Source organism: Lynx rufus, unplaced genomic scaffold (assembly GCF_022079265.1).
Source record: "Lynx rufus isolate CCGP_SWC_20201006 ecotype Redwood Valley unplaced genomic scaffold, mLynRuf1.p SCAF_25, whole genome shotgun sequence".
NCBI lineage: Eukaryota > Metazoa > Chordata > Mammalia > Carnivora > Felidae > Lynx > Lynx rufus.
This window is the reverse complement of record NW_025814840.1, coordinates 14,325,748-14,353,558: the sequence shown is the minus strand read 5'-3', so window position 1 is coordinate 14,353,558 and position 27,811 is coordinate 14,325,748. Positions and strand designations below refer to the sequence as shown.

At 47.1% G+C, this 27,811-nt stretch overlaps 1 protein-coding gene across 2 annotated transcripts in view; it reads left to right on the top strand.

The window, feature by feature from the left end:
• The window catches only part of SLC35F3 (solute carrier family 35 member F3), a 399,741-nt gene that overhangs the window by 253,199 nt on the left and 118,731 nt on the right, over positions 1–27,811 (top strand). The window contains exon 1 of one of the 2 annotated variants that reach the window (XM_047088788.1): positions 27,120–27,195. The exons of the other annotated variant lie outside the window; for it this stretch is intronic. Coding sequence (XP_046944744.1) covers positions 27,120–27,195 — 76 coding nt within the window. Of the gene's footprint in view, positions 1–27,119; positions 27,196–27,811 lie in introns of those variants that run through there. 2 annotated transcript variants of the gene reach the window in all.

Here is a 27,811-nt window from a genome sequence, read left to right as displayed (position 1 = left end):
CGGCTACAACGTGCCTCTAGCTTGGCAGGGTGTGTGTGGGTCTGTTCAGGGAGCCCGCGGGGCTGTCACACGGGGAGCCCCTGGAGCGACTTCTGTCCTGGAGGCCCAGTGCTACCCCCAGGGCCACTGGGCAAAGCCCATCCTGCTTTTGCAGGGGAGGCGGGGGCTTGGGAGGGGATATTTGGGGAACCCTCCAGTGTGCACCTCAGGTGTTCATTCTGAAGATATTTAACACTTTGGCACCACTGATCGTGCCAGTGTCCGAGTACCCGCTGAACCCCAGGTCCACGCTGGTAGTGGTTTTAGTACCTGGTCACACTGTCAGTGCCACAGGAAGACGAGATTCCCCTTTTTGACTCTAGCCTTGATTCTTTGGTCCCTCTCCTGGCTGAACAACTCGTGGTGTCCTGCTGGTTTTAATTTCCGCTGTCTGGGAAAAGACAGAGCCCCCTGTCTTCCATTCTTGCTAACATAGGCTGGGTACCGTGCGGACACTCGGCATGAGGGCGGCATTTTACAAGAGGTCCCCAATGACAGAGATGAAAAGAGGCACAGGGAAGGGCCCCCGCAGTCCTCACGGCCACGGGGAGGCCGCCGGCTCACACTCTCTCCTGCAGGTGTTTGGTGCGTGGATCACTAGTAGGGTGCGGATCAACTCCGCAGGCACACTGCATTCATATTCCTGCCTTGCTCGGAAGCACTGCTCGAAGGTGCAATCGCACGGTAATGGCCAGATGCTCCAGGGTTTGGTTGTTACCACTAAGCAGACTTCAGACTGACCAGCACTTGGTTTTTAAGACGTGGCCAGCAAGCAGCCGGTGTAGGGACAGAAGCCATGTCTCGGTGGGTGCTTAGCAAGACCCAAGCATAGGGCTGACTTGGCCTCCGCTCAGAGGGTGGGTCAGGCAGGGTGCCCTCCTCTAGCCCTGCTCTGTCCTCCTAGTCTTGCCGATTCTCTCCGTGGGCCGGGCTGACACCCTGTTTGAGCTGAGATGCGATGTCCTGACACTAGGAAGTGGCCACTGGCAGATAGGGGGTAGACATGCCATCGGGATCACTGGCCATGGTATTGACTCTTCCCCATTGCCCTGGTCTCAAATACTCTGTCCTGTTGATGCACATCTCGAGTGCAGTCACGAGGCCAGCATTTCGGCAGTTATTTTAAATAACAGCAGTAACAGTAGTGACTTGTTAGTGCAAAGTGCTGTGCTGGGTGCTTTATGAACATGCCTCACGTCAGCCTACAGCACCCCTTCATGAGACAGCATGGCGGGGGGCCTGGGATGAGCCCAGGGTGAGACACGCTCCGGTTTTGGAAGCTCTTGCCTTCTGCCTCGGCTCCGTCTGCTCTCGGGGCTGGCTCTGGCTCCTACTTCCCTCTCATGCCTCCTTCCTCATCTCCAACTTCCTCTTCTCCCTTGGGGAGCCGCCCCTTCTGGCTCTGGATTCCAAGGGAATTGGCCCGACTCTCATAGCAAGTGGTCTACCACGAAGGGAAAATCAGTGGTGGGTCCCCAGGCTTTCCATCAGCACCTCTGCAGGGGCCCCAGCCATTGCCTGCCGACCCCACACTGTGCCAGGAAGCAGCGAGCCAACCACCACGCCAGTTCTAAATATATTTTTTTAAGTTTATTTTTATTTTTGAGAGAGACAGAGACAGTGTGAGCAGGGGAGGGGCGAGAGAGAGAGAGGGAGAAAGGGAATCCCAAGCAGGCCCCATGCCATCAGCACAGAGCCCAACGCGGGGCTCGAACCCACAATACCGTGAGATCATGACCTGAGCCAAAACCAAGAGTCAGACACTTAACCGACTGAGCCACGCAGGCACCCCCCACCGCACCAGTTTTTAAATCGGATGCTCTCCCTAACGTTTCCAACCTCCTGGGTAGAAGGAAAACCACCCAGCCATGCCCACGTAAGCACAGGGTTGTCAAGAAGCAACTCAACTACAGAAGAAGAGAGGATTCCAGACCAGGAAAGCAAAATGAATGAGCAGCAAGACCCCTTTGGGGCTTAGGAATGGACGTGGGCACCAGTCTGGGAGACTGGACATCTCCAGCCCCTGTGATAGAAGAAGGTGACTCACCTATTTCCTCCAGCGCATCCTGGTCTCAGAATGTTCCAGTTCTGGCACTTTTTAACCCATTTCCCCGTTTCTGTTAATGTTAGCCCACCCCATGCCCAGTCCTACAGAGAAGCAATTAGAAAGACAGATAACAGCCTTCTGTGGGGTTGGAAAGAACGCACATAATGGGAGCCACTCTTGGCCCAAACTTCCTGCGTCCCTCCTCCCAGCCTTCCGGTGAGCACCACCTCAGACGCTTCTTTCTGAGCGAGGGTACAGCAGCGGCTCAGCATCCCTGCCTCTGAAAACCACACACGGCCCTGAGGAGGACGAGGAAGACCAACCACACCTTGGAAGCAAGTGAATACGTGGGAAGGAGCGACCAGAGGACACGCGTGGTCAGAATCCTTGCCCCACCTGCGTCTTCTTCCTTTGTCCTGCCGCTCTCCAGGCCAAGCACCCCCAATGAGCAGTTGCCAAGATGGTCTTTGTCAGAAAAGTCACAGACCAGCTCAGCCTCCTCCCGTTCCCTCCAGAATGATCCTGAACACCACATTACAAATTCATTTCTTGCCTTATTTCCACCAAATTTCCACAGGACAGTTTCTTGATGGAAACTTGACTTTTTTCCCTCCAATCTCCCCCTCTTTGGGCTCCCAAGCATGACCCTGGCAGGGGGCAGAAGAAAATAAGGGAATGTTTTTTTTTTTTTAATCCAGATTCATCGAGGCCTCCGGTCAATGTGGTGTGGGTTCCTACCTGCTTTTTCAAACTCGTCTCTCAGTGGGCCTCCCGCTCAATCCCTTCCGGTCACACCGTCCGCCTTGTCTTGCGTCCCCTGTAGCTGGAACTTTCTTCAACCAGCTCTCCAAAGCATGGCTTATTCTTCAGTTTCCAGCTCAATTTTCACATTCTCAAGGAGACCACCCCTGACACCCACGGACCTAGACATCACCCCACTGCCTCCTTTAACTTGCTCATTGTCTGCCTCCCCACTGAAATGCAAGCCCCAGGAGGGCAGAGACTTTAGCTGGTCAGAGATAAACACGGCCAGGCATTAGTTAAAACAGGTTTCTCTTTTTTAATGTTTATTTATTTTTTAGAGAAAGAGTGTGAGGGAGGGAGGGGCAGAGAGGAAGGGAGACACAGGATCTGAAACAGGCTCCAGATTCTGAGCTGTCAGCACAGAGCCTGATGCAGGGCTCGAACCCGGAAACAGTGAGATCGCACTGGTCATCCCAGAGATGTAGGCTTGAGATGTTACACACTGTGTTCGTGTTGGCTCAGGTCTTTATAGGCCAAGGTTGAGGCCTAACTGAGGGCTCAGAGGAGCCTGGCTAGGGTTTAGGTAAGAAGGGAATCTTTGTGGGGCACCTGGGTGGCTCAGTCGGTTAAGCGTCCGACTTCGGCTCAGGTCAGGATCTCACAGTTTGTGAGTTCGAGCCCCGCGTCGGGCTCTGTGCTGATTCTGTGTCTCCCTCTCTCTCTGACCCTCCCCTACTCACACTCTGTCTCTGTCTGTGTCTCTCTCAAGAATAAATAAACATTTAAAGAATTAAACAAAAAAAAAAAAAAGAAGGAAGGGAATCTTCATCAGTCCTTACCCACCAGTACGGTGCTTGGCACCTAGGAAGTGCTCAATTAGCATTTAATGTATCAGTGAACAAATGAGTGAATGAATAACAGGAGGGGGTGTGGGGAGAGGGGTGGGTGCAGAAGGGAGGCGGAGTAGCTGTCTCAGTCATGGAGGACCCCAGGGTGGAGGGTGACAGCTCAGCAGACCTTTAGGTTATAAAATCAGGCCACGTGCCTGCTGTGGCTCACCCACAGAGTCGGGCAGTCCCTGTACAATGAGTGTTTGCAGACATGTTTTGGAATCTTCATTGACCTTGACTCAATACCATTGATTTGAGGAGAAAGAAATTTCAAAAGAACCAGCATCAGGTTTTAACGTGAGCATGTTTGCAGCAATAACACATCTGTTGTGTTGAAAGACCAACCAGAAAAACAGAGGCAGCTGAACGGTGCCCACCTTTTTTATTCTTAACAAGATCAACTAGATTTATTCCTCTGATGAGCTATGCAGACTACGGCCATAATTAATAATGAGCTGTTAGAAATCCCTGCCAGGTCTTTCCTTCACCTGTGATATGCTGTAAGTATAAATACAGGAAGATGTGTTGGCATATGGAAACCCACTTGAACCCCAGGGGCATTGGCGAGATGTTTAGTAGGTGATTAATCTGACAAATGTCAGCTCTGGCAGCTGAGTGGCTTAGAGAAGGAAAGGACCCATCAAGGAGAGCCATCAGTAGGTATTCAGATACGTTGATTAGCACCTTTTGCTGCTAACTAGGAAATTAGTTCTTGCGAAGATATTTTGCTCATTTCCATGTTGATTACCTGGATCATGTGTTTCTTTTCAAAGACGAAACTGTTCCGGGGAAACTGGGTTGGATGAGACAATAAGACCTTAATGACAGTGGCAGGGGGGTGGGTAGGATCTATGCTCCAGTATCTTCACCGCTGTAGGGTTGGTCTTTATAGGAGTGGAGCAGGAATTCAGCATCCCCTGTTGGGCAAATATTTTGAAAAAAACAAACACCAGACACTCCAACTGTTCAGGCTTTTCAGAAAAAAAAAAAAGTCCTAAGAGAGAACAAAATAAGTATTCAGTGATTTGTTCAAGAAACACGTACTGATGCTAAAAGTTTGCCAAGTAGCAAAGATGGAAAGCTCAAACAGGCATACCTCGTTTTTTTGTGCCTTGCTTTATTGCTCTTTGCTGATACTTCGGTTTTTGTTTTTGTTTTTGTTTTTAAATTTTGTGGCAAACCTGCATCGAGCAAGTCTACAGGCACCCTTTTTCCAACGGCATTTGTGCACTCCGTGCTGCTGTCACATTTGGGTAATTATCACGATATTTGAAACTTTTTCATTATTATATTTGTTACGGTGGTCTTATCACCAATAATATCAAATATTGTTATATTTGCTATGGTGGTCAGTGATTGGACTCACTGAAAGCTCAGATGATGGTTAGCATTTTTTTTTAGCAATAAAGTATTTTTAATTAACGTATGTACATTTTTTTAGACAGTACTTACTAGACTACACTTAATAGAGCACAGTATATACAGTGTGGACATAACTTTTATATGCACTGGGAAACGAAAAAATTCATCTGACTGTCTTTATTGTGATCTCTTTATTGCAGTGGTCTAGAACCACTGGAATACCTCCAAAGTATGCTTGTAATGACAGCAACCCCCACTGTATAGTATTGGGCTGGGGGAAGGAGGTCTGTGATCAAATAAGTGTAAGATAAACAGTGGGGTAAATCAGTTTCAGCAGGTTTTTGTTTTGTGTTGCTTTCATTCTTATTGTAGGTCTTCCCAGAGGCTCTCATAAGCTAATGTATCTTGTGGATCTTCAAGGGGGTGGAATATATGTTGTGGAACATTTCCCATTTCCTGTAGCCCCCACCCTAGTAGCTAGTGTTCCATGAAACATACTTTGGGAACTACACATGCCATCCTAGGTTCTACATATACACAGTGTTGACGGAAGCATGAAAGACAGCAGCTCTGCCTCGGAGAATCAGGAAAGTCTTCTTAGAGAAGGGTGTATCCGATCTGGGTCTTGAAGTGAGGACCAAAGGGAGGGAGAAGTGGAAAGAGAGCATCTGCATTGTAAAGCTGGTTATAGAAGACAGGGACATGAGAGGTGGTGTGGAGGAGAGAGGTTGGGACACATTGAGTTTATCCTATTGATTCTCTGCAGCAGAATCACCAGGGATGCTCTTTAGGACTATAGGTACCGAGGTGTGCCTCAGCCCGCAAGATTATTTAGTTGTTCTGAGGTGGGACTTCAGCATCTACATTTTCAAATAATCCTGTGAGCATCCAGGGTTGAGAACTCCCATTGTGGATGGTGGGGAGCAGTCGATATAGGTCTTTCCCCCATCCTTCCTTTTTTCTCCCTGGGTACCAATTCTGGCCCAGCCATTGATCTTCATTTCAGTGGGGAAATATCTTTTTCTTTCTTTTATCAAGAAATAATCAACACACATCACTGTATAAGTTTAAGGCTTACAGCACGATGGCTTAATTTATATATATTGTGAAATGGTTACCACAGTAGGTTTAGCCAATATATCCATCTTCGCATACAGATACAATAAAAAAGAAGAAGAAGAAAAAGAAGAAAGGGAAAAAATATCCTTTTGATGATAACTCTTAGATTTTTTCTTTCACAATTTTACTATATATCATACAGCAGTGTTAGCTACAGTCTTCATGCTGTCCATTACATCCCTAGTACTTATTGATCTTATAACTGGAATTTTGTGCCTTTTTGACCAACTCTCTCCAGTCCCACCCACTCACCACCTTCCCTGCTGCTGCCTCTGGTAACCACAAATCTGATCTCTTTTTCTATAAATTTGTCTATAATTTTTTTTTTTTAGATTTTACATGTAAATGAGATCTCTGTCTTATTTCACTTAGCATGACGCCTTTAGGGTCCGTCCATGTTGCTACAAATGGTAGGATTTCTTTGCTTTTTGATGGCTGAATAATATGTTTACATGTGTGTGTGTGTGTGTGTAGAGTGTGTGCGTTTGTGTGTGTGTGTGTGTGTGTGTGTGAATATTCCATCCACTGATGGACTAAGCAGCATATTGTTGGATCTTGTTTTTTTGTTTTTTTCATTTTTATTTGTTGTATCCATTCAGGCATTCTGTATCTTTTGATTGGAGAATTTAATCCATTTACATTTAAAGGAACTCTTGATAGGTAAGGACTTACTATTGCCATTTTGTTAATGTTTTCTAGATGTTTTGTAGTTCTGATTTTCCTTGTTTCTTAATCCTGGTTTTTTGTGTGTTTTGATATTTGACATCAGCATGCTTTAACTTTTTTATCATGTTCTTTTGTATAATTACTATAGAATTTTCCCTTATGGTTACCAGGAGGGTTACATAGAATACTTTAAACTTATAGAACACTATTTTAAACTGATAACTTTCAGTTCAGTAGAATTTGTAATCTTTATACTTTTATTTCTCCCTCTCACATTTTAGGTTATTGCTGTTCCCAATTTACATGATTTTTTTATACTGGGTAACTTCGATTGTTGTAGAATGGTTAGTTTTACTTCATTTTCTTTAACTTTTGAACTAGAGTCGTAAATGAATTGTGTACTACTGATACCATATTGTTGAATGTAACTATGACTATGTATTTACCGTTACCAGTGAGATTTACAGGTCTTTTATGTTGTTAATTGAATTAGCATTCTTTTACTTCCACACAGAACTCCTTTAAGTATTCCTTGTCAGGCAAGTCTGGTAGTAATGACCGCCTTCATCTTTTATTTGTGAAAGTCTTTATCTCTCCTTTGTTTCTGAAGGACAGCTTTGCCACATGTAGGATTCTTGGTTAACGCCTGTTTTCTTTCAATATATTGAGTGTGTCATTCCATTCTCTCCTGGCCTGAAGAGTTCCTGTTGAGAAATCACTGTTAGTCTTATGGGGACTCCCTTGAATATAACCTCTGTCTCTTGCTACCCTTAAAACTCTTTGTCTTTGACTTTTGACAATTTAATTATATCTCTGTGTAGCCCGATTCAGGTTGAGCCTGTTTGGGATCCTTTGAACCTCATGGATCTGGATGTCCATGTCTCTACCCAGGTTTGGGAAAGTTTTAGCCATTATTGCTTTAAATATACTTTCTGACCCGTTCTCGTTTTCCTTCCTTCCTGGAGTTCCCATAATGTGAATATTGTTTCTTTTCCATGTGTTCCATAATTCCCGTAGGCTTTCTTCACTTTTGCGTTCTTTCCTCTTTTTGCTCTTCCAACTGGGTAATTTCCAATGTCCTGTCCTCTGGGCCACTGATAGCTTCTTCTGCCTGGTCCAGTCTTTTTGAAATTCTGTGGAATTCTGCAGTTACAGTATTTTTCAGCTCTCAGATTTCTGTGTGTTTCTTTGCTTATTTGTCTGTTTGTTGGTTGGTGGTTGCTATTTCCTCGTCAAACTTCTTATTTTGTTCGTGCCTTGTCTTCCTAATTCCATTCTGTTGTCTGTGTGTGTTTTCTTGCAGTTCACCAAACTTCCTTAAGAGGATTATTCTGAATTCTTTGTCTGACAGTGCACGGTTGTCCTTTTTTTTTTTTTTTTTTTAGGTCAGTTGTTGGAGCTTTATTAGTTTCCTTTGGTGGTGCCATATTATAAAATCATACCAGATTTTGCATGACCTTTGATTCCTTACATTGGTAAATGTGCATTTGAGTAATGGGACTCCTCTTCTGGACTTTACAGGTTTGCTTTGGCACAGACAAATCTTCACTAATCAGCTCAGTTTAGGTTTCTGAGTGTTTCTGCTAGTGATGTCCGTGGGTGGGTAGGGTGTGCTGTATGTTCTGTTCTTAGGTGAGGCCAGTGTTGTGTTTGAGCTCTGAAGACAAGGATAAGGAGGTGAGGAGTGCCACTGACTGGATAGGACTACTGGTTTCTTTCACTGCCCAAGTGTTTCTGTAGCACGGGCTCCATGATTGCCCGGAATCTCTGGTCAGTCCTACTAAGTGGTTAGAACTGGGTCCTATATTCAGTAGAGGGTGTTATAAATTAGCCTGCCCATCCTGGGAGGGCAACAGACCAGGACCTGGGGCCTGTACATCTCATTCTTTGGGAACCTGCATCAGGCCAGAGTGTGCCCTGACCTCCCTGCTCAGATGAGGCCTCTGGGGTCACTCAGCAGATGGGGGAATCCACAGGCTGGGCTCTCTGTTCAAGGGCCACTGTATGTAGGGCTATTGAATGGGCTTCCTAGCTTCCTATATGCTCTGATTAGGTTCCCTGGTCAGATATGCCGAAGGCTGCATTCAGCAATGAGCAGGGCTATGAATTAGATTCCCTGCCCACGCACTGCAGGAGACACAGCTATAAAGCTGGTAAAGCTCTTTGTTGTCTTAACTCAAGCTGACGCAAGCCCCAAGTTCTCTGGCCAAACAAGCCGCTGGTTTTGTTCTGCAAACTGTCAGCTCTCCCCACCTGCCTCTCAGCTTGAGGGCCGGTGGGCCAGACAGCTTCTAGGAATTGTCTCCAGCCCTTCTGGTCAGATGGGGCCTGTAAACATTCTTCACGGTGGGTGGGGCTCTGTCTCAGCTTCCTTCTCTGGATGGGAAGAGGAGGGGACACTCCAGGCTACTCTTAATTTCCCAAACAGCCTTTCCAGTTGGGAGGGGCCAGGCGCTGCCCTCAGCTTTGGCTGTGAATAATCCCCCTGCCCACATAGCCCAGGAACATTCCATGCTAAGTACCGGCTTTGCGCGGGGGGGCGGTCAGTTCTGCCTGGCCGCCTCTTGGCTGGAGTGCTCTGAGCCACACAGCTTCCAGAAGTTGTCACCAGCCCTCTGGTCGGATGGGGCCTGGAAGGCACTCTCCACAGCAGGTGGGCTGAGACTCAGCCACTTTGCCTGGGCGTGGGCAAACTGAGCTCTAGGGCTGGCAAAACTCACTCGAGGATCTGGATCAGACAGATTTGTACAGTGCCAAATTCCCTGGTCAGAGCGCATCTCCCACCTGATTCTGCAGAGGAACAAAGCCACTGCTTGGGATTACTGCTTGGTCTGAACTTAATCTGCCAAGATCTGTGTGCTGGTTGCATCAGGCCCCTCCCCCCTCCTCCATCGCAGTCAGATTCCCAGTGATTGGGCCCCACAGATTGACCTGCAGTCCCCATAGTACGAGATCAGAGTAGCAGCTTCTGAGAAGTGACCCACAGTGCCGATGGGGGTTGATTTTTCCCACTGGGTTCCCACTGGAGGAACCAGAGGCTCAGGGGAGACCTGTCCAACTCTTGATTTCGGCTCAGGTCACGATATCACACTGCGTGGGTTCGAGCTCCGCGTTGGGCTCTGTGCTGACAGTGCGGAGCCGGCTTGGGATTCTCTCCCCCCTTCTCTCTGCCCCTCTCCCACCCACTCTCTCTGTCTCTCTCAAAATAAATAAATAAACTTTAAAAAGAAAGAAAGAGAAGAAAGAAAGGGAGGGAAGGGAAAGGAAGGAGGGACGGAGGGAGACTCCTCTGATGGCAGCGAGTACGGAAGAGAGAGGTTTCTTAACCAAGTGGCCGGTTAAGAAACTCTAGCAATGGTTCTGGCCGGCACACGCCAGAAAATGAATTGGAGTTCAATTAAAATAGACACAGAGAGACGAGAGCATTTGAGAGAATGAGCAGCATTTAATGAAAAGCCGCATTAGGAGGAAGAATGTTTAAGCTACGCTAGACCAGATTACCAGTCTGCCCCACTGCACACTGCCAGGCCCAGGGTGCTTAACACCTGATGGATAACACATGGGTCATGTGTCAGAGTCTGAGGGCCACAGGAACCTGTTAGGATTAAAGAAGTCTATTTTAGTCGATTCACCAATCCCCTGAGTGATACGAGCTCGGACTGGGGTGCTACAGTTGCTGAGCTGGGTGGTCTAGAATTTTATTGTCATCAATGTGTCATTAAATAAACCCAGCTTGTGGTGTGATATGGCATGGCATGGGGGCTCCTACCATCTCCTTCCAGTTCCATATGTCCTCCCAATTTCAAGTTCAGTGACAGCACATTGATGACTTGAAATCATCAGTATTTACACCAAAGCCATTGAAAAAATGCCACAACTCAGGACTGTTATTTTTCAGAGCTGGTTTAGCACTTCTCAGGACATATAGTAAGTCATCTAGATTGTTCTATATGTGGCCTTCAAGGATTTTGAGAAAGAGGTACCTACAAGACTCTTTTTAAGACATTTCCTCGTATGCTTGGTTGCTCAAACCTCATCCTCCGTGGCTCTGGTAAACTAGTTCCCTTGGGAAGCCTCCTCCTGGGTGACAGAGAAGTTGGTAGAAGGCACGAGTCCTACTGAGTTCAACTTCCAAGTTCTAGGTATCTTCGTGAAGGGGTGATGTTCTAATTCCAAGAAAAAACCAAAAACAGTGATTCTGCTGTAGAGAATCATGCACCGTAGGAAAAGGGAGAGTGGGTTCCTATTATTTTTTTTTTCAGCATCTTCCTCATTTTGGCACTTAGGGAAAATATACAGACAGAAGGGGAAAGTGTATAAAGTCTTGGATGAGGGTCGGCTAGGAGAACACTTATTGGAAATCTGTAGCAGCTCTTGACTTAACTCTTACATCTCGGCCGTGTGGAAATACCCTCGATACCCAGCGACGTAGGCACCTTGTACTTGGCTGAGGGGCGGAGCGGACAGCATCAGCTGCCAGGCCAGCATCCGGCGGCCTCACCCAGACGACAGGCGAGCCGAGCATTTGGCCCCCTAGCCGGGTTGCTGCCATGCTATGGAGTCCTGATTAATGCAGGGTCCCTCTTAATCCTCCCTGCCACCACGCAAGGAGGGTAGAGCAATGCCCGTTTCAGAGGCATGAGCTGAAATGTTTAGGCAGAGAGCGTAATCATTGTCTGTAGTGATGTAATGGGCTCTGAGAACAAATACTGCAAGAATGTCAAAGGCCAAAGGCATCCATCGTATCAAGTAGGTGCGTTGAGCATTTGGTCTGAAAGGCTGTATGCAGGCATTTGTAAAACCTGGCCAGTTTCCTTTTATAACATTTTTAGCATGTATTGGCTTAAGAAAAATCAGTCCCCCCCTCAAAAAAAAGAACAAGAGAAATAATTTTAAAAGTCATCTGCAGTGCCACCGAACACAACAGCTACTAATATTTTTGTGAAAACACTCACTATTTAATAATAGATACCAACAGATATATGGGACTATAGTTCAGAAGGTTTTAAGGAGCATAGAGTTTTTTTTTAAATCACAGCTTCATTGAAATGGAGTTAACGGACCACACAGTTCACCTGTGTAAAGAGTTCAACTCTGGTTTTTTTTAGGATATTCATGGGGCTGTGCAACCATTGCCACGATTAATTTTAGAACATGCTTATCACCCCAAAAAGAAACTCCATATACGTTAGCAGTCCCCCTCAATTCTCCCTTCCCCTATTCCTCTGCCAGCCGCCAGTCTACGTTCTGTATCTATGGATTTGCCCTTTCTGGACATTTCATGGAAACGGGATCTCACAAGATGTATCCTTTTGTGTCTGGCTTCTTCCACTTGGCATACTGTTTTCAGGGCTCATCAACGTTTCATGGCTGAATAATATTCTCTTTGGTGGATATGCCGTGTTGTCTGTATTCATTTATCAAGTCGACGGACGTTTGGGATACTTCCATTTGGGGCTATTGTGAATAATGCCACCGTGAACATTCACATACAGGTGTTTATAGGGATGTGTGTTTTTATTTCTCTTGGGTATAAACCTAGACGTAGAATTGCTCATATGGCACGTCTATAGTTAACCTTTTGAGGAACTGCCAGACGACGTTCCAGAGTGACCGTACATTTTACGACTCCACCAGAAGTTACGAGTTTTCCTTCTCCGTTTCTCCACATCCTCCCCAACGCTTGTTATCGTCTGACATTTTGCTTCTAGCCATCCTAGTGGGTGTAAGTAGCATCTCACCGTGCTTTTGGTTTTTCTGGTGTCATTTGATGTTGTGTATCTTCTCATGTGCCTATCACAAATCTCATGGTGTGTGTGTCTTCTTTGGAGGAATATCTGTTCACGCCCTTTGCTCATTTTCCTGAAGACTTGATTATTTTAGAACAGTTTGGGTTTACAACAAAACTGGGAGGAAGGTACAGAGATTTCCTATACACTCCCTGGCCCCAAACATACATAGCCTCCACCATCGTGGACATTACTCACCAGAATGTATACTTTGTACCAAGGATGAACCTACATTGACACAACATAATCACCCAAAGTCCGTAGTTTACCTTAGGGTCCACGCTTGGTGCTGTACATTCTGTGGCTTGAACAAATGTGTAATGACATCCATCCATCATTATATTTACTATACAGAGTGTTTTTACTGCCCTAAAGATGCTCTGTGCTCCCCTCCCTTTCCCCCCACCCCTGTAACCACTGATCCTTTTACAGTCTCCATAGTCTCCTTTTCCAGAATGTCCTGTATTTGTATGTCATGTGGCCTTTTTAGACCAGCTTCGTTCACTTAATAATATGCATTTAAGGTTCCTCAATGCTTTTCATGGCTTGACAGCTTTTTTTTTTTTTTAGCACTAAACAATACTCCATAATATGGATGCACCACAAATTATTTATCTGTTCACCTCCTGATGGACATTTTGATGGTTCTAAGTTTTGGCATTCGTGAAGAAAGCTGCCGTAAACATCCACGTGCGGGTGTTTGTATGGACATAACTTTTCAGTTCCTTGGGGCAAGTACCAAAGAGCACGACTGCTGGATCACATGGCAAGAGTGTATTTCATTTTGTAAAGAAACTGCCCAAATGCCTCCCAAAGTGGTTGTACCATTTTGCATTCCCACCCGCAATGAATGACAGGTCCTCTTGCCCTGTATCTTCACCAGCATCTGCTGATATCTGTGTTCGAACTTGGCCATTTTGAGGGGGAGGGGTGCTGTGGTATCTCACTGTTGTTTTCATTCCCATTTCCCTGGTGATATAGATGAGGAGCATCTTTTCGTATGTGTCTTTGCCGTCTACGTATCTTCTCCAGTGAGGTGATCGTGTGGTCTTTGGCCCATTTTAAAATCACCTCCGCCTGGCTTTTAACTGGGGCCTTGTCCTTTTTATTACTGAGTTGTTAGAGTTCTTCCTATATTTTACGTAGAAATCCGTAATCACTTATATGATCTACAAATGTTTTCTCCCATTCTGTTTCTTGTGTTTGCACTTTCACCGCTTTGTGGTGAGAAACAGACGAGTATGCTCTTTTTGCCCGTGCCTACAGCCTTGGTGACAGGACTGTCGCAGAGCCTTGCTAGATGCCCTAATTCACCTTCCATCTCCTGCAAGACTCCACTCGGAGTTAGGAAGCACTCACATCGTCTTTCATGTCTTAAGATTGAGGAGTTTTTTGTTTGTTTGTTTTCCTCGAGGACAGCTTCCTTTCATAAAAAACAAGGAATCACTTTAAAGGCGCTGTAATTGTCCTGAATCTTGTCCAGAGTTTAAAATTAAAGTCCAAGAAGGAGTGGCCTCTTTATTTAACCTCCTGACGAGTCTCTGAAATGCAGGCGGGTCCCATCGATCGAAACTACTCTCGGCTTCGTAGCAGCCACGGCTGCGAGGCAGACCTTGTCATTTGGTCCTTGTGCATTTCTGGAGGTATATTTTGGTTGCTTCTCTTTGGTTCCCAGCATAGCCATAGTCTTTTGTTTCTCATCGTCATCTTAGTTTTATTCTTCCCTGGCCCAAACTAAGGGTGATGCACTGGGTGATTTCCAGAACTCTTTCCACTCTGCAGAGTCCGTACTCTTAAGCAGTGTCCAGGCCCTCCTTCGCATGGGCCCAGAGTGTCACCTAGAAGCCACGCCCAAAGTCTACTAGCAAGCAGGGAGTACTCACCCAAATGCAGAAGAGACCCTCTGGCTGTGAATCGGCTGGGCCCATGGACTCTGAATCCCAGCGTGACTTGATTACTACCATTCAAATTCATACACAAGTTTCCTGCAAAGTCATATATCTAGTTGAAGACCATTATGCTCACCTATATCATTTCTGGACAGGACTGTAGTCAAACATTTTGCGGTGAAAGTGATTTTTTTTTTTTTAATTCTAGTTTACGCTGACACCCTAAGTGTACGTATTTGTTCATCTTCAGTTCCGAGGACCGTTTGTGGTTTATTTCCTCCATGCCATTAACGAATCAAATAATGCTCCAGGGGCCATGGATGAAGGGCGCCTTAAATTCTGCAGATATCACTGCTGGAAACAGATTTTCAAGCTACAGTTATCCTTCATGTCTCAGATATTTTAGGTTGTTACTGATCCCAAATTAGAATTCTGCTATCAATAGAGCATTTGATGCCGGTTCACTTTAAACAAGCAGTCAAGGTTAAAACAAAGATCGATGGGCTTGTCTTGTGAGTATTGCCCATAAGCTAGGCTCCACACAGAGCCGCCCCCACGATTGGTCCCCTCCGCGGTGAGCAGGGAGTCCGAGACTTGAATGTATTCGATGGTATGTGTTTTTGTCTTCCGTTTTTATTTTTGTAGTTTTGCAGAAAGGGTAGGCTTCGAGTGGGGAGTAAGGTATAAAGAGGGGCCAAGTTTCAGGCAAGAGAAGAAAGCTGAGAGATGGGGGCGGGGTTGAGTCGTGTCCCATTTTGTTCGTTTGAGTTTTCAGGAAGTGGGGAGAACATATCGGACCCAATAAATCCCTGCCAAGAAGTATTATATTATACTTTATTAATACAACATGTGGAATGGGTGCACAAAAACCCAGGGGTAAAAACTATGCCTAATCATTTCTAACAGTGTCCTGCCCTAAAGCTGGTAGCTGTGATTGGTGTGCTAGAAGGCATGGAAGCTGTGCATCATGGGGCCCCTCTCTCTTGTTCCCACCGTCATGTCGGAGTGCCTCCCTCATGCACTGGAGCCCTCTGGGTTTCAAATACCTACCACCGTGAGGTGCCCGGGGGCACCACAGAGCCGACCGGGATGCAAGGAGATGACAGTCCTCCCGTCTAAGACAGATACCGACACAGTAGCCTTGTCACTGACGTACACTCAAGGGCAAGATCTAAAACTGTGTATGATGAGCAGGAGTGAAGAGATGAGGGGAAAAGATTAGATAAGAGTCCCCTGAGGTTGGACCAAAGACAGAAGCATCCTGAGGGAGCAGTCAGAAGGCCTGGCCAGGGGAGCCACCTGGCCCTTCACCAAGCCGACGGGGCGCCTCCCCCCACCCCCCCCAAGGTAGGCGAGCAGCTGAGGACTCTACCAACTCACAGCTGTGGCTGTGCCTCCCTTCAGTCTTGCAGGAAGAACCTAACACCGCTACTCACGCTCCCTTCCCTTTGTCTCATTACTCACATCTTCTGGAGATTTGCGCGGCACGGATATAAAAAGGATGTGAGAAACAAAACATTCAAAACATGGAAAACAGAACTACATGTTCCTTTTGATGTTGGAATGGATGCTTCTGTACCGGCCAAGCAACAATGGCCGTGAAAGCACGGATCTGACAGAGTTTTATGTAAGAAGAATCGAAAAGTGTCTACATATTTTCTACGTAGGCTCCACGCCCCGTGTAGAGCCCAGTGCGAGCCTTGAACTCACAGCCCTGACATCGAGACCTGAGCTGAGATCAAAAGTCGGTCGCTTAACCATCTGAGCCCCCCAGTTGCCCCAGAAACTGTCTAATCATTTTCAAAGAAAAAACAGTTGCAGCATTATTTTATATACTCTTGTACCCTAAGGCTTTTCCCATTTTGTTAGCATTTGTATCTGTTTACAAGAGACACACCCTTTAAACTATTCTCAGGCGTCAGTATTGGTCTCAACCCCGTCTACTATGGAACTGAACTTCTAAAAGTAGATAAACTTCTCTTTTAGAGAATTCTCAAGGAGAAAGTAAATGAATCACTATTTTTGTGGTAGTTAGGGAAAAAAACCAAAAAAAATGGTAGCCTATTTTTTTTCAAATACATGTTATTTATATACTTACGTGTGTGTGCATATATATATATATACACATACATATATAATGATATGGCCTACATATAAAAGAAACACGTAATGTATGTAAAAATCACATTGAACATAAATGTACACCTTGTTTTCTCCTTAGCATTTCCCCTGTATTATTGAATGACTTGTTTTATCAGCTGTGATATACCCTTTTGTCTAAATACATCAAACTTTATTTCCCATTTCCCTGTTAATGAACCTTTAGGTTGTTTCTATTTTTTTACTTACTCATATTAAAACTTAGATGGAGCGTTGCCTGGTGACTCAGTTGGTTGGGTGTCCAACTCTTGGTTTCGGCTCAGGTCACGATCTCAACGCTTCGTGGGTTCAAGCCCCACATCGGGCTCTGCACTGACAGCACAGAGCCTGCTTGGGATTCTCTCTCTCCTTCTCTCTCTACCCCTCCCCCATTCATGCTGTCTCTGTCTCTCTCAAACAAATAAACTTAAAAAAAAAAACACTTGATGGCCATCTTTCTCCATATGTCTATGTTCACATCAGATTATTTCTTGGGTAAATTCCTTAAAATGAAAATACTGGGTAAGAGGCCATAAACATTTGTATTTTTTAGGAATTTTGATACACATCGCCAACTTTCAGAATGGGCATTTATGTGAAATTTCCAGAGATCATTATCTTAAAATCAAAATGAGGGTTGACGAAAAAATTCCAAGAACAGATTTTGACTAGATAATTTCAAAAGGTTCCCATCAAGCTGGAAAATGATTGTGGTGTTGATGTCCTAGGGAAAACCCAGACAAGCCTGGTTGTCTCACCAACAAGTGCCCTAGGCTGGTCACTCGGTGTCACATAGCCTCAGACACTCCCTTGGGGCACCAACAAGCCCATCTTTGTCAAAGGGCCAAGGAGCTAGGGTTGGGAGGTAGTTATGGAATCCACGAGACAGAAATATTCTGACACCAGGGAGGTAACTTTGGGGAACAAATCATGCATACATTTAATCCTCCACAACCAACCAAGAGTTCTAGATAATTCTTGAGACTTGTCCCCTTGCTGACACGAGCTGGTCATTTGGGGAAAAGGCGGGACTCACTGCCTCGGTCAGGAACAGGGTGTATCTCCAGACTCCTGGCTCCTTCTTGCTTTTGTCCAAAATCTGTGGGACCTTCTGTTTCAGCCCTAAAGCAAAAAAAAAAAAACAGCCTTTGCTGGATTTTTGTTTGCTTTGGGGGGAAAAAAGTGAGGGGTATCTCTCATAATCTGATAAAATGGTAGAACGTCTCTCCCTGTGGTCTGCCCCTACTTCCGCTGAAGGATACAATTCGTTGCAGGTTTAGATGCATATACCGCCCCCCCCCCACCCCTGTGCCCACACATGCCCAGCGTAGGGCAACTAAGATCTTGTGCAAAACAAGGCAGGAGAAAAGGACCATCCTCAAGGCTTACTGTGGGGAAGACTCAGTGATCTCTTGGGGGAATTTTATAGTTTTTGGCCAGGGGAGTCATTTGGTAGCCCCTGACGTGCCAGAACGTTTCTTTCCTCTCACCCAGTGAGTTCACACAGAGTTACAGCGGATTTGGTCAGCCGCGATCTGGGGTCTCTTTGTGTCACGCATGGAACGTCATCGGTCAGAGCTCAGCTTCATTGTCACTGAGCAGGAAGCACACCCCTGGGAACAGGGAACAAGTGCTTAATTGAAGGTTTCCAGTGAAGTGATCGCTGAGAGTAAGTCTTGGGGACAGCTGGCACCAGGCCTGCTGTAGTCACACTCTGACCCCACCCCCTCCAAGATCCTGGCCTTGCTGGCCTCCGCCAGGGTCCCATCTTTCTCTGAATCCAGCCTGAGGTGGCGGAAGCCAGGGGCAGCACTTGGGGGCTTCTAATGCCAGCCGTTTGGCCAGGAGCCAACCCCATTGCTGTAAGCAGGTTGTTGGTTGGTCTGTTCTTTGGGGTAGGGGAGCAAAGTACACCAATGCGCAGACGCCCCCTTAGGGGCAAAATGAGCCTGAACCAAGACTTCAGGGAAACAAGTCTAGCAGGGGAGAAGGCTTTTTGTTACTGGCATACCCCTTTCTGGTCAGGTCAGCAGAAGACACTTCCCAGGAGGTTCTGCTCGGCCAGGAGGACAGTGGGCCTGGATCCTAGTGTGTATGAGGCCTGCTGGGTAGAGGAAGGAGAAGGTGAGGGTGCCACGTGGATGGGAGGCGTAGAGAAGCCCCTGGGACTGGGAAAGTGCGGGAAGTAGACCGTGTGTTCAGTAATTTTCAGGCATCCAGATGACACTCTATAAAACCCCTGTACCTTGGAGGGGCGCCTGGGTGGCGCAGTCGGTTAAGCGTCCGACTTCAGCCAGGTCACGATCTCGCGGTCCGTGAGTTCGAGCCCCGCGTCGGGCTCTGGGCTGACAGCTCAGAGCCTGGAGCCTGTTCCAAATTCTGTGTCTCCCTCTCTCTCTGCCCCTCCCCCGTTCATGCTCTGTCTCTCTCTGTCCCAAAAATAAATAAACGTTGAAAAAATAAAACCCCTGTACCTTGGAAGCTTCTGGTGATTTGAGATTATATGGAGGGGCAGAGCTACGCCAGGCATCAGGAGGGCCCAGCTGTTTCCCAGACCCGTCCTAACTGGGGAATGAAGGACGATAGCCAGGCTCTCAAGAGAGGAAGGAAGCCTTGGGAATCAGGGTCTGTTTGAAGAAGGGGGTACCCAGAGGTTGCCCACACAAAGGGGGTTGGTCCTGCCTGGAGCTCCTTTGGCACATGGGCAGGACTTCCCTGATCCGTGAAGGGGCTGTTTCTAGGGCTAGTTCAGGAAGCTGATCCTGCCGGTACCTGCCCCCGCAGACCTGCTGAATCTGCCTCTCTGGTTTCAGCTCCTTGCCTATCTAAGCCATTGGTAAATTCCTGCTTCTTCCTGCCCTAATGATTTTGCTTTCTTTCATTCATTCATTCATTCATTCATTCATTCATTCATTCACCGGTGCTCATTGAGGCCCTGTTCCTGGGCAGGGTTCCTCACTCCCAGTGCTTACAGCCAACAGGAAGCTGAGGCAGGTGTACAGAAAACTCTAGGGCAAGGCAGAGGTTATCACTGCCTTCAAAGAAGTACAAAGAGCTAAGTGACTCCAGAGGAGGCCCCGATCCCAGGACTTCTGAAACTCTATCTGCCCAACTCGGAGCCTCTTCTGTCCTTGGTGCACATGACCCCTGCCTGCTGATCCTGGCCTGTCCTGTGCTCAGGAACTAAAGAGTAGAGCAGGCGCCTTCCCGAACCAATACATCTTTCTCATTTTCAAGTCAGCCTGATGGCCAATCCCCTTGATTCACCCTTGGAAACGAACACCAGCCAAGGGAGCGCGCCTCTGGCCTTGACGAGGATCCGATGTAGGTCAGTATTCTAGTTCCTGCTCCACAGAGGAAGAAGAGCAGGGGAATCAGACAGGAGTCCAGCTGTGGTCGATGAATCATCCGGAACACAGCGAGCAGCTATTTCTGAACTAAATGGCATCAGATCTCTCTCTCCTCACCTTGAGTCCAGTGCCCTGGTCTCCAGGCACTTCCTCTGAGATGAAGCCAGTGGGGGGCAGAGAGCCCTGAGCAGGAGGGAGCTGGCCAAGCGTGGTTTTCTTGGCACCGCTGTTTCCATGCAGGCACAAAGGGATAGTCTGGGAGGTGGCTGAAGCCGACAGTTCTAGAAAACTCCAGAATTCTGGGTCCTGTGAATATGCTCTTGTTTGCTTCCTTCCTCCCTCCCCTTCCTTCAGAACTTCCTGTTTTGAGCACCTATTACGTAAGCCATATATGGTGCTTGGTACAAACCAGAGATGGCCCCTCCCCAGTAAAGAACCTAGTGGGAGAGACTGAAGGTAATGACTGATGCGTTCTGAGTGCTGCTCTTTACCAGGTTCTCTTACGTGAACTTCACATGTATCCCTTTTTCTAATCTTCACAGCAGCACTGTAAGGTAGCTACTATTATTATCTCCATCTTAAGGATGATGTGTTGAGCGTGGAGCGATTAAACGACATGACCAGGTGAAACCATCGTTAAGCAGTGCCCCCTTTCCAGTGTCGGAAGGAATGTGTGGAAGTTGGCATGTTCATTTCCCAAAGTGGAAGAGAATGATCACTTCTTGAGTATCTTCTGGGGACCAGACATTGTGTACTCGTTCTATACTCATGGTCTGTGTTGGCACCAAAGTAGGTCTCTGAAGGTCCCAGGAAAGGGAGCCTCCCCCACCGCCAGCCCGCCCAAGCCCACCCCAGGTGTCCCTTCTGGCCTGTCTGCTCTTCCAGGGAAGCTGCCCCTTCTCAGCTCCCATGATGCCACCATGCCATGGCCTGGTCTTGCAGAGGGCCACCCCATGGTGCCTTCCGCTGGACTCAGGCTCCTGACCAGGATCCACAAAGGAAGTGACCAGACACCCCATTCCCATCTCTTTTTGTTCATCATGATCCTGACCCTGGGCTCAGAATGGCCACAAAGCTAACTGTTGTCCAGTCACCGTGGAGCAATCATGGAGATGCCGCGAGGGGATGTGTCTGCAAAAGCAACCTTGACATTACTTTCTAGCAAAAGAGGAAAAATCCTAGTGGGGCCCTAATGAGTTCTGAGTTTATGCTGTTGATGCACAGTGCCAGAGAAGGGGCATGTGAGGATGAGAAAAGCCACCCAGAGATCTGTCTAATGGTTCTTGATTCCCTGAACTTGCACTTGGAGTTATTGAAAAAGGTTATCAGTTATTCCTGCCAGATCAGGGGAATGAGCGGCCCAACGCATGGAGTTAATTTCTTTCGATCATTAGACCTTCTCGCCTGTTGGAAATACCAATGTGTGCTCCACTTTGAAAGCTTCTAATGCTGCAGACTGATTTATTTGGGTAAAACTCCATTTCTGGTTCTTGGAGCTACTTGAAGTGATTATTTTTAAACATGGGTAACCACAAAAATAATTTGTTATTCTTACTGTTTAATACTACAAAGGCCTCTGAAGCAGTGTTAATATTTCAGAGCAAATTAATTGAAGCGGTCTGTTTTCTGACTATTGAAAACCTTTGCTGGATTTTATATTTTTATTATTAATTTTGAAGAGATTAAGTAAAGCTCTCTGCTTAAAAAGAATGTAATTTTAATAGTATTTTTCAAACCATATGCATTATGACCCAAGAGCAGATCATACTAAAGTCAACTTACTTGATCACAATCAGCATTTAAAAAAATTTTTTTAATGTTTATTTGTTTTTGAGAGAGAGAGAGAGAGAGAGAGAGAGAGAGTGGGGGAGGGACAGAGAGAGAGAAGAAGACACAGAATCCGAAGCAGGCTCCAGGCTCTGAGCTATCAGCACAGAGCCTGACCCGGGGCTTGAACCCACAAACCATGAGATCATGACCTGAGCTGAAGTCAGACGCTTAACCGACTGAGCCACCCAAGCACTCCACAGTCAGCATTTTTTTTTTGCAATAAAAGAACAGAACAAAATATATGGAACAGAACAGAAGAATAGAATAGAATAGAATAGAATAGAATAGAATAGAATAGAATAGAATAGAATAGAATAGAAATAGAAGAGAAGAGAAATAGAAGAGAAAGAGAAAGAGAAAGAGAAAGAGAAGAGAAGAGAAGAGAAGAGAAGAGAAGAGAAGAGAAGTGTTCATACACGGTAAGGGTGGTATTTTATTAAATATTCAGCTCAGTTATATATGTGTTTGTACACGTCAAGCATATTTTTACCAAGTTTTAAATTGGCATATGGTTTACAAACAGTAAAATTCATCCTTTCAGTGTAAAATTCTATGAATTTTTAAGAAATGTAGATTTCCTTCTGTCAAAAAAGTGAGAAACCATTTAAAGGGAGAGTCTACTAACTGAAGTATTCACGAAAGATAATATTCTTTTAAGATCTTTGGAGGAAGTGACAACTATCTTATCTTGGAAGATAATTTCATACACCCCAAATTTTAAAGCCAAATGGCACCTTGGAAATTGTTCAGCTCATCATTTTCAAAACCTTCTTTTTACAGTGACAGCTGTTTTATAAACTGAATCTAACGTGGACATAGACAAGTCGAGTCAGTCTGCAGAGAGACCAGGAAAAACAGTCTGGAAACTACCAGTGGGGGCTAACTATCGTGTGCCCAAGTTAGGAAGCTGAGGCCAGAATAAGCTGAGTGGCCCCTCGAGGTTGGCCACTCTTCTTGCCAGAGCTGGTGCTCAAACTTGAGCCGTTGCTGGCTGTTATTCAGGGCATTTTCCATGTCTCTTGGGCTCAAGAGAGTCACAAGTATTACTTACCCCCACCAAGGGGATCACGTGCCTGTTTGGAATAGTGTGATGAGTCTGAAAATACATTCCAGTACAGAAGATTGAAATGGCCAGTGACCACCATGAACGGCAGATGCAGGAGTCAGTCCAGGAAGACCAGACCAGACTGTTTGGGCGACACGAGTTATTTAGGGAGGCCGGAGACTGAATATAGAGCTGGACCTGGGAGTCCAGTACCAGAAAGAAAAGTAGTAAGCCTCCAGAACTTGAGGAATCAACCGGGTCCTTAGAGCTATGCATCTCCTTGATGATTCATCCCAAGGTTGCCTGCCCTTCTCTTCCTAAAGGGCCATGGCCAGGACCCCACATAGGGTTGCAATTTAAATAGAGCCTCTTGGGTGTACAAGAAACTGGCTGATTTGTCTTCTTTCTTACCTGAGACTCCTCCTTTCACTCCTTTACTCTGGTTCGCAAGTGGGAAGTGGGGGTTAGGCTGGGAGGCTGTTGAAGGCAGGCCAGGGAGTATAAAACTCATACCCACGTTATGTAAGTTCTGCGTCATAGACTTGTTACTCTCTGTATCTGTTCAGTGAACTTACTCCATTGTTTGGACCATCGTACTAAGAACGCAAAGCCCACTGACTCTTATGAGCCTGCTGTACCAGAATGCCACAGATGGCCATTAAATATCCCATCTCCCCAACCTCAGCAATGAAAAGAGAAAACCAGAGCGTGGGGTTAGTGACAAAGAACATTCTTCTGTCACAGAGGATGGCATGTCATGTAAAGCTGAGGGAAATGCTGGGTTTGGTGAGCAAACCATTGACCATTTTTAGAAGATGACATTTATGAATATGACCTGGAAAAAGTCAACCCCCAGTCCCTCTTTCAGATAAATTCCTATAATATTAAATTTAAGACTGGTAGCTACCCAGTGACATCGTTCAGTTATCAGCTCACACAAGCATCCTCCATAGAACAGGGTTAAATGAGCTCACCTCTTGCCTAGATATTATATATACAGGATTTGTTTCCATTGATACTTGGGGGATCATGTCTGTCTTTATTGAAAGAATTATTAGCATCCTTTTTTATGTAATTTGAGAATTGGGTTTTTAAGTGGGGAGCTTGTGTGATTTTCTAGGTATCCCTGAGTTAGGTCATGGTGGCCTCACCCTAGCATAGGGTTTTAAATTGTTGGAATTCTCAAAATACCAGTGTGCTCATATACCAGCACACAGTTAATATCCTAGAATAATTTTATGTATGTAAGTTTGTAAATATGCATCCTCATCACACTCACTCCCCCCAGAAAAGTGTGCACTCAGGAGTGTCAGCTCTCACATGGTCAAGCCACAGGAACTCCTTTTTTAAAAAGGGGAGTAGAGGAAATATTTGGTGGGCGTTAAGGTTTTTTTGTTGGAACACAAGGTATGAGCTAATAGAGTATAAAAAATGAGAAACAGCATTCGGTTCTTAAAAAGAAGGGGAGGAAGCTGAGATGAGATTTGGTACCGCCTTTTTGATAAGCAGAAGTTGATAGACATGAGGAGGTGATGATCTCTCAGGTATCAGAAGGTCCTGGAGTATCCTGTATGGGGAAAAGAAGGTTTAGGTATAACTACTTAATGAGTGAAGTTGACAGGAGTATTTAACAACACTTAATGAGTGCCTGAGTGTCTCAGTCAGTAGAGCGTCCAACTTCGGCTCAGGTCATGATCTCATGGTTTGTGAGTTTGAGCCCTGCATTGGGCTCGCTGCTGTCAGCACAGAGCCCCCCTTTGGATCCTCTGTTCCCCCTTTCTCTCTGCCTCTCCCAGACTCGCTCTGTCCAAAATAAATAAACAGAAAAAAAACCAATACTTGATCATCTGTTTAACTTGTATAAGACATTGCAGTAAATAGGAAGATGCATAAAGAAACAGACAACTATTTATTGGGCACTTTCATTGTGAGCTGCCCAGTAGAATGAGTGTGGTGGACGGGCTAATTTTAAGTCTCAGGGGTATTTGTTTCAGCAGCAAGTAAAGCTAAAAATTGAAGTTCTGGGGAGACCCAGACTCCAGGAGGTGCAAAAGCATGATGAAATCTATTGAAACCATATTCAAGTGCAAGGAAATGAATTATGGATTACCTGATTAGTATCTCCTACCTGAATTAGAATAGTTAAGTGGAGTTTTTACATTTTACATCTCTAACAAGTGAATAGCATGGCAGGCTCTTCTGAGTACAATAGTGATTTGTTCAGACTGGAATATAAATCCCTGCTTGGCCAGTTTGCATTTTATATAAAAATCTCTCTTTGCCTCAGTTTCCCCATCTATAAAACAAGGTAACAGCAATCTCACAGAGCTCTTGTAAGTAAATAATGAAATGATTTCTGCAAAGCAAACTAACATGGTATTTGATACATAGTAAGTACTCAAAAAATAAGTAGTCATGTGATACTTGTTTTAGTTACTGTATATAATGTTGATTGATGAACTTAGTGAAACAACACATAAGAATATTATATTGCGTATCTACAAGGCCCTCTTTATATAAGATGAAATTCTTTTGCTTTGGGCCTATTTATGCTTAATTTTTACAAAGAAGGGAACGAATAGCTTACTGACTTGGACTGTCATCTCTAGGGGTCTTGAGACAAGTTCATGGAAGAGGCATATAATGTTGAGGCTACCACTAGAGGGCTCTGCAGAGACCCTGTAATCCTTTTCCTTGGCTATAGTGATGAAGCAACCTTGAGAAACCATGGCCTTTCGCAGAGCCAGGGGCCATTCTGTCCATCGGGACTGTTCAGGAGGGCAAGGAATAACAAGATCCCTACAAGACCACTTGTAAGAACCACTTCTGCCAGGGACCCGAGGCTTTGCACGTGGATGGCACCAGAAACGCCTGTTAGGAACCAGGCGAGGGTTTCTCTCTGCCTCTTACCACTCCACTGAGTTAGCCTTATGGGGGACACGAATTACATCGTATAGTAGAATATCAGCTTTGAGACAGGAAACCAAGCAGAGTTGGGAGGCTCTCAAACTCTGGGGAAGGACTTAACAATAACAAAACCCACCTTGAATGACCACCGAATCTTCCGTTTCCCAGAGGAGGCTGGGACTCCGACGGGTGCCTGGGCATGTGTGAGTGAGATGCCCATTAGGCCTCGTGGAGTTCTTGGGCTGTGCAAGCCCTGTGCATCCTACCTGCAGGGTGATGGCAGGGCACCTCGAATGATGCATTATCATTGCATAAACGTCCTGGGGACTCGGTGGTCACTTAAGGATCACCCCAGCCAATGATGCAGTAGGGATGTCATTGCTTTTTATCACGCGTCATTGGCCAGTAGCTTACAGCTGGGTCTGAGTGGGAGCAGTGAGACCAGTGTGTGCAGAGGCAAACGCCAGACCGGCGGCAGCAGCATGAACCCGGGAGCTGGGCAGAGATGAAGTTTCTCCACTTCCCAGGGAGTTGGGACTCGCTGGACCCGGCCGGTGGGGCGGGAGCAGAAATCTCAAGCCTTCCTCTTGTTGCTGCTTTGCTCTATGGACTTTGCATCTTCTGCCCCCCCCCCAAAATTGTCCCCCGAGGCCAGACAAGATAACGTGTCCCTAGACTCTTTCAAAGAAGTTCACACAAGCTGTTGGGGAAGCTTTCCTTCTTTCCTGACTTCTTCCTGTAAACCACATCTCAGGACTCTGTGCAGGGAAGTCAGCTCTCAATTCAAAGTCAAACGCCTCGCATTTTAAACTCGAGGCTAAGTTCTCGGGTGTCCCCTCCCGCGAGCGAGCGGGTGGTGGCAAAGGGCAGACCTGGGAGCTGATGGCCAGCCCCGCAGGAGGCCACAGCCGGGACAGGGCTGGGAGGGAGGGCCCGGGCTGCTGCTGCTGCGGGGGGCCGGGCGTCCCAGGGCGCGGGGCGGAGCAGGTGAGCCCGTGGGGTGGGCGTGGGGAGCGCACTTGTACGTGACGTTGGAGTTTGCAGCAACCTCCAGGCAGGAGCTGTGGGCGCGTGTGTGGAGTGGCTGCGCGGCCAGGGAGGATGTGCTCGGAGGGGCGGCCGCCGCAGTGAGCCGCACGGCGACAGGAGCCCGGCCGGCAGCCCCGGGGGCAGGGCCTGAGCGGCCAGCCGCTCGCGCTCCTCCGCGGCGGAGGCCACCGGGACCGGACCCGAGAGGCGCGCCCCGGCCGGCCCCAGGATGTAGGCGATCGGCGGAGGCGCTCCTGCAGGCGGACGGCTCATCATGAAGAAGCACTCGGCCCGGGTGGCCCCGCTCAGCGCCTGCAACAGTCCGGTCCTTACCCTCACCAAAGTGGAAGGTAATGGCCCCGGGGCTGGGGGGGGGGGGGCACCCTGCTGGGGCTGCCTGGCCGTGGGTGCTGCCGCGCTCCCCAGGAAGCGTCGCCCGCAGTGCAGCGCCCCGATGCCTGATGCCTGCGGGGGGCGGGGGTGGCAGCTGGAGAGGTGGCTCCCGGGCGCGCCGGGCCGAGCTGCTGCGGGGTCTGCGGGGCTGTCCCCCTGCTGCCAGAACACGGGGCTGGCTCCTCCCTGCGTGGCCCCCAGTACATCTGGCAACAGCAGCGGGCAGCGGTGGCCTGAGCTCCTGCCTGTCCTGTCCTGAGGCACCTGCCAGCTGGGGCCGGAGGAGGAAGGGGTCTCCCAGACACTAACCAGTGCTCTCCCTCACACCAACCCCCACCACCACACTGCACACACAGGCGCGCGTGCGCACACACACACACACACACACACACACACTTGAATACCTTGGGTTTGGAGCGTCACCCCCACCCCCACCCCTAGGAAGACCAGAGGTATTGCTCTGCTGGCGGAGGAAGGAGATATGTATCTGCCGCAGCCCAAATCAGCCTTCCTGCCCCTGAAGCCTGCCAGCCCCCCAGCAGTGTGAGTGCCCAGCTCCCTGGGAACGGGCGG